The sequence below is a fragment of the Aulonocara sp. 'chitande type north' Nkhata Bay genome, linkage group LG3, assembly GCF_057382095.1.
Source record: "Aulonocara sp. 'chitande type north' Nkhata Bay isolate Kocher_YH1m ecotype deep benthic linkage group LG3, A_spYH_male_GT1.1, whole genome shotgun sequence".
In the NCBI taxonomy this organism is placed as follows: Eukaryota; Metazoa; Chordata; class Actinopteri; order Cichliformes; family Cichlidae; genus Aulonocara; species Aulonocara sp. 'chitande type north' Nkhata Bay.
This window is the reverse complement of record NC_141346.1, coordinates 10,519,560-10,526,417: the sequence shown is the minus strand read 5'-3', so window position 1 is coordinate 10,526,417 and position 6,858 is coordinate 10,519,560. Positions and strand designations below refer to the sequence as shown.

General features: G+C 43.3%; 1 protein-coding gene across 1 annotated transcript; it reads left to right on the top strand.

Annotated features, from left to right (window-relative positions):
- The first annotated feature begins 1,700 nt into the window (after positions 1-1,700).
- Positions 1,701-5,379, top strand: LOC147333919 (ICOS ligand-like). Its single transcript, XM_086286721.1, has 3 exons — positions 1,701-1,889; positions 3,711-4,046; positions 4,625-5,379. Exons 1-3 carry the CDS (start codon positions 1,829-1,831, stop codon positions 4,876-4,878), a joined length of 651 nt encoding a protein of 216 aa, XP_086142847.1. The 5' UTR covers positions 1,701-1,828; the 3' UTR covers positions 4,879-5,379.
- Positions 5,380-6,858: the final 1,479 nt, after the last annotated feature.

Here is a 6,858-nt window from a genome sequence, read left to right as displayed (position 1 = left end):
ATATTATCATGGCATTTGATGGCTCACCTGGTCTTGCTCCACAATCGGTGTTCCCCTTATTCTCATGCAAAGCTCTGTAGTGCCTAAGCATGGATGAGGTGTTGTTGTTATATCCCAGCTCCCTGGCACATAGCAAACACTTCACCTTGTACAAAAGTACAGACAGCTTAACATAAATTGTATTGCACCATCAGTATTATGAAAATACATCTTCTGTAGAAATCTACATACCTTGTTGGGAGGATCCATCCATCCATCCATCGTCATCCGCTTTATCCGAGGCCGGGTCGCGGGGGCAGCAGCCTAAGCAAAGAGGCCCAGACCTCCCTCTCCCCAGCCACCTCCTCCAGCTTATCCGGGGGAATACCAAGGCGTTCCCAGGCCAGCCGAGAGATATAATCTCTCCAGCGTGTCCTGGGTCTGCCCCGGGGCCTCCTCCCGGTGGGACATGCCTGGAACACCTCACCCAGGAGGCGCCCAGGGGGCATCCTTGTCAGATGCCCGAACCACCTCAGCTGGCTCCTTTCGATGTGGAGCAGCAGCTGCTCTACTCTGAGCCCCTCCCGGATGGCCGAACTTCTCACCCTATCTCTAAGGGAGAGGCCAGCCACCCTTCGGAGGAAGCTCATTTCTGCCGCTTGTATCCGCGATCTCGTTCTTTCGGTCACTACCCACAGCTCGTGGCCATAGGTGAGGGTAGGGACGTAGATCGACCGGTAAATTGAGAGCTTCGCTTTTACACTCAGCTCCCTCTTCACCACGACGGACCGGTGCAGCGTCCGCATTACTGCAGCTGCAGCCCCAATCCGTCTGTCGATCTCCGGCTCCCTTCTCCCATCACTCGCGAACAAGACCCCGAGATACTTGAACTCCTCCACTTGGGGCAGGAACTCATCCCCGACCCGGAGTGGGCACTCCACCCTTTTCCGGCTGAGAACCATGGCCTCAGATTTGGAGGTGCTGATCCTCATTCCCGCTGCTTCACACTCGGCCTCGAACCGTTCCAGTGCGAGCTGGAGGCCCTCACCCGATGAAGCCAACAGAACCACATCATCTGCAAAAATCAGAGATGAGATTCTGAGGCCACCAAAGCGAAAGCCCTCCGCCACTTGGCTGCGCCTAGAAATCCTGTCCATAAAAATTATGAACAGAACCGGAGACAAAGGGCAGCCCTGGCGGAGCCCATCACCCACCGGGAACGAGTCCGACTTATTGCCGGCAATGCGAACCAAGCTCTTGCAACGGTTGTATAGGGATCGAATGGCCCGTAGCAATGGGCCAGACACCCCATATTCCCGCAACACCTCCCACAGGACACCCCGAGGGACACGGTCGAATGCCTTCTCCAAGTCCACAAAACACATGTAGACTGGTTGGGCAAACTCCCATGCACCCTCAAGTTTGTTGGGAGGAATAAGATCAAAATGTTCCCACACAGGGGAGGACATCCTCCTCTTCTTAGCTGGCTCCATTCTCTCCTGACTTTCTCTCCTCACTCTCAGAAACCTCCAAACTCTCACTAACCGCAACTCTCCATCAAACACCCACATTTTGAATGAAGTCTGAGGGGTTTATATCGCTGTCATAGCTCGCGGCAAAGTTCAAACCACTTCATGAACCAGTCACGTGGTACAGCGAGGCTTCGGACGTCATCATTTTCAGCTCCTCCCATAAATGAAGCAAGCCTCGATACGCGCATCGCGGAAACGCCCTCTCCATTACTCGACACACGCTTCGAAGCCTCGATACAAAACGTCACATCACTAGGAAATGCCAACAGACTCAGAACAAACTAAGAGTCAGATCGGCAGAAACAGAGATCACGGACATGTCTGCTGTAACTGCAACGCTCTGCTCCACGCTGATGTTTGTCGTGTTCGTCTCTGCAGGTGAGGTTTACCTGTTTTAAGCCCAAATATATCTGACGCTGACATAAAGACGATTAAATAGTATCAGCCTCTTTATATGTTAACAAAATTTCGTAAAGAATTACTTTCATATGGATTCAGTTTGTCTGTGTGTGACGGAGACAAGAGGCTGAGTGGACACTTAGCATCTGTGTGGACAGGAAGTGTCCCACTGTAGCGACCGCACGCGCCGGAGCACGCGCAGTAGTGAAGTGCGGGTCGATCCTGAAATATCGATTCCTCCGATACCAATCATTTATGTTCTAGAATCGATTCTCACATTAAAATATCGATATTTTAGTAATTTAGGGTACATTTGTAGTTTATCATTAACAGGAACACAGTGGGAAGAAGCTATAACATTCGGATTGTCTACATTCAAAGGAACTACTTCCTCTTCCGCCTCTCATAGTCATGTGCGAAATATGGCTGTATAAATGTATGGCTGATATGGCCAATATTATAGTTATTATATTAATCATTCTAAGTTATTACAGCAGTGAGTTTGAACTCTCAAATCAAATCACTTCTGTTGTCACGTCACATGTGCAGGTACACTGGTACAGCACATGTGCGTGAACTCTGTGTCAAACACTGAGCTTCAGTAAAGACTCAAGTTGCAGTTATTATGTCCTATCACCTTAAATCTTCACTCGAAGACACTCAAGTATCTGTGACAGTGTATATGTAGATGTATTATATTTAACCTCCTAAGACCCGAACTCTTCCATGACATGCATTTTTAATTTCTCTTTGATATCTGGGCACATTGAGGCCTGATGAATGTAAAAGTAGAGAATTATCAGATTTTTTTTTCACCTTATTTTTGTTTTTAAGAACAATAAGAGCCACGTATGAGGATATTCGTTTAAAATATTTGACAGAACAGTGGCAGTATAACGTCCTCGTACGTGGATATCAGGCCCATGCAGAGCGAAATTCAGTATTTTGGTCTAAATAACCCAAAATGTGATGTCCACATATGTGGACGGCAGGTCCTAGGAGGATAAGAGACAAATGTGCCTTCAGTATGTTGGCATTACTAAATTTGGCTCAATGCTTACATATATGTGTAAAAAGTAAACGTACGAGCTGTGATAACTGTTTCTGATAGAATGAAGAGTAGACTGATATATGAAATATTCCTTTATTGGGTGAGAAAATCAGACCATGTCATAACTGCTTTAAGTCATACAGAATAGAAATCAGAGCCTTAAACAGGCTGACTTCTGCTAAATGGGTCAAACTGGGCAGAAAGTCTACAAACACATAACATCCTTATAGAATATGATGTAACACTATAGATCAACTTACCTCAGAATATATAAAGCATATAAACAATTACAGCAATATGATGCAACAAACACAGCAGCTACTGATCCAAAATACTCAAAGCTTCATAGAACTGAAACAAACATTGATTTTTATATACAGCTACAAAGCTTCTTGTTCAGTGTATACAAACAGCTGTAGCTCCATAAAGGCAGCATGCAGAGACTCAGTGTCTTATAATGAGAGGCTGCTTTCTCTCACACATTATGTTCACTTATTATCAGCACATGTTGTTGTTCTGTGGAAGCTAACATCTTGTAGTTTCTGACACTTTGCATGTTTAGCATGAGGCTAAAATTCCCCCTCAGTGGGTCACTGGTGACCTGCTGGATGTTCAGAGGTTCATTAAATCCAACATGACTAAAAACTCAAATGTCAAAGGAAATAAACAAAATATTTAAAGTCAATCATTCTGATCATAGTTGTACTTTGACCTTTAACCTCTCTGCTCTGTGTTGTTTCATCTTTCAGAGCAGAAAAACATCACAGCTGAGTCTGGACAGGATGTCACTCTGACATGTCGAGCTCCAAACAACAACATCACAGCTGTGCACTGGAAGAACGCTGACCTGAAGCCAGAATATGTGCTTTTGTACCAGGCTGGTCTCTCTGATCCAACACACCTGCATCCATCTTTTAAGAACCGGGTGGATCTGCAGGACAGACAGATGAAGGATGGAGACGTGTCTTTGATTCTGAAGGATGTGACGATTAATGACACTGGAACATACGAGTGTCATGTGTTCATGGCAGAAACAGACTCATTGAAGATTCCCAGCATCATCCACCTGGCTGTCGTTCCTCCAGGTGAGTGAGTAGAGCTGAGTGTGTGTGATCAGAGGTGAAGCTGCTTCCTGGTTGTTGATGTGTGTTTGTTGTATGGATGAGCTGGTGGATGTCAGAGGTAGACAGATGTTTCTCCAGCTGTTGTCTTTGTGGCTGTTTGTTTGTTTGTTTTTTACTTACGGTACAGAGTCATTAATGTCTGAGCGAACTATGTTACTTCCTGTGTCAGACTCTCTTTTTACCTGGTTAAATCACCATGGTGACTAATGTTAAAAACATAACCTGGTCATGTCCAGCATGTGTTCAGTGTGATGTTGATTCTCTGCTGGGGGAAAATGTTTCATATGTGCAGCTTTTTAAACCGTATCTCACTAAAACCACTGAGTGTAACATCAGATTCACAGAGTTTTAATTTAGTGATGTGTAAAACGTGTAAATGTTTCGTACTGGATTCTAATCTATTGCCCAGGCTGCTGACGTTAAAGCTACTAGAGGATAAATTATAAGCTTCATCAGGATATTTATCCCCAAGAATACATTTTAAATCCAATTAATTTCATTTGATCAGCTGACACCTCACACCTGTTTCTCACCTGCAGGTCCGACAGGAGGACACACAGAGGACGGAGGGAAGGAGGATGGAGGAAAGGAAGGCAGAGGGGAGGAGGATGGACCTGTTGGATTGGCAGTTTCTGCTGCGTTTCTTTGTGCCGCTGTGCTTCTTGTTGTCGGTGTTGTTAGGTTTTGGATACAAAGACGACTTCAATCTAAGACTTACGATGATCCAGAGATCACACAGCCTCTTACGTCTGCGCAGGAGGACAGTTACACAGATGACCTGAAGATAAGTTAGAAATGAACCATCGTTAACATCCAGGTTAATTTCATTCAAATTAACTTTAAATTGAGCAGTTTTTTTGTGTTGGTTTAAAATATCGACCTCGTGTGGCCTTTTCTTCTTTAACTGCAGCACAGTGTGAAAAAGTTTGTATAACAAGCTTGTTTTAGGTGCTGTTATGAAACAAAAAATTCATGCAGCTGAACTGTAGATGTTTCTCTCTGACTCTGAACTGTGAACCTCGCCAGCTTCTATTCAGCTCCTGATGCAGGAAGATGAAGTGAACAATGTAAATGTCCTTAATGTGTCTTCATCTCTATGTCCCATCTTTACATTTATACCTGTGTAATGTTGTTTTTTATTATGGGTGTTTTTGTAACGTACAGAGGTGAAAGGTTTTCTTTATGTTCTTGCAGTTATGAAATTATGATCTTTATCTGTTTTGTGAACAGACTTCTGATTGGCTGTTTCATGTGATGAACCAGAAATAAATGATTCATGGTGATGTTGTTCGTCTGCTGCAGATTTCAGGCCTGACACGTCTTCTTTTCACCTCCACATGCACATCATGCTGCATTACACCAACATGCAAGTTGTTAGCTTGAGGATCACCTTGTAGCAAAAAAGCTATTTTATAACTGTACAGAATGGTGTTCATCAGTTTAATGCTGGATTGTGTTGCTGCACTAATCCTCAGTCAGAAGCCGTACATGCATCAGAACGTTTGTTTTGTATGCAATGTGACGGTGAATGAGGAGCAGACATTAAATGTTGTTTTTACAGCTCCAAATGTCAACAACAGTCACCTCAAGGTGCTTTATATTGTAAGGTCGACTCTACAATAATACATGATGTGGTTTGTGAAAAAGAAACATAATTGGCCTAAAACACTCACATAACAATCTTATAAAGTTTCATCACCCTGATTTTGTAAGCAAGCAAAAACTGCATGGTGCATTAAGGATTCTGAACAATTCCTAAATGCACCACGAGATGGCAGTCCAACACAAAGAGTAACACTTCACAATGTAACGCCTGTTTACCACAGCTACAAGAAGTTCAGACATGGAAATGAACAACTAAACCAGGGGTGTCCAACTCCAGACCGGTAGAGCCGCTGTCCTGCAGGTTGTAGAGCTCACCCTGGGTCCCCACACCTGAATCAAATGATTAGGTCATCACCAGGCCTCTGAAGAACTTCAAGACATGTTGAGGAGGTCATTTAGCCATTTAAATCTGCTGTGTTGGATCAAGGACACATCTAAAACCTGCAGGACACCGGCCCCTGGGGCCTGGAGTTCGACACGCCTGAACAAGTGCAGACACGATCAAGCCGACTACTGAGCCACGGTTACATTTTGAGAAGAAGAAAACAACTCAAAGGATCGATTACTCTAATCTGTGTGATTGCGTCCTGCTGTACCACTGATCATATTGATATCTTAACCAGTAACCAGTGATGTCCTTGCATCCATTTTGTTGTAGTTTTTGATACACAAATTTACATCAGTTTGTTCTGAACAAACAAAGTTTACATCTGTTCAAAGTTTGGATGCCGATGATAATGTGGTGATTCTGTGCTATAATATATATAATACACATATACTTCTCTGTTGACAAGAATATTATATTAGGTTATCTAATGTTGGCATAAAGCACAGCAAACCAAATGTGCAAAGTCATGAGTTTCCTTTATCAAAGAAAAACTATTTTCTGAGTTATTTCTTGTTAAATTGGCCATTTTCTCATACATTTCCGCTTTAATCTAGAAGAATTTGAGTCACATAAATAAATTGCTTATTTGCTGGTTCATCCTTTGAGTTAGGTGCCTTTTTATGCTTTTTAATGATTCATATGTCAGTGTTTTTAAAAACATCTTTTATTTAAAGGACAAAGGCACACAGCGTTACAGAGACTTGAACACTTTTACACGGTTTATTCACCTTTATGCTTGTGCATCATGTCTCTCTCTCTCTCTCTCTCTCTCTCTCTCTC

What these genes read in the sequence shown, in the direction of transcription:
- LOC147333919 (XM_086286721.1), top strand. Translation starts at nt 1,829, where the DNA reads ATGTCTGCTGTAACTGCAACGCTCTGCTCCACGCTGATGTTTGTCGTG. An exon ending in TGTCGTGTTCGTCTCTGCAG is followed by an intron (nt 1,890 to 3,710) that starts GTGAGGTTTACC and finishes TTCATCTTTCAG; the next exon opens with AGCAGAAAAACATCACAGCT. An exon ending in CCTGGCTGTCGTTCCTCCAG is followed by an intron (nt 4,047 to 4,624) that starts GTGAGTGAGTAG and finishes TCTCACCTGCAG; the next exon opens with GTCCGACAGGAGGACACACA.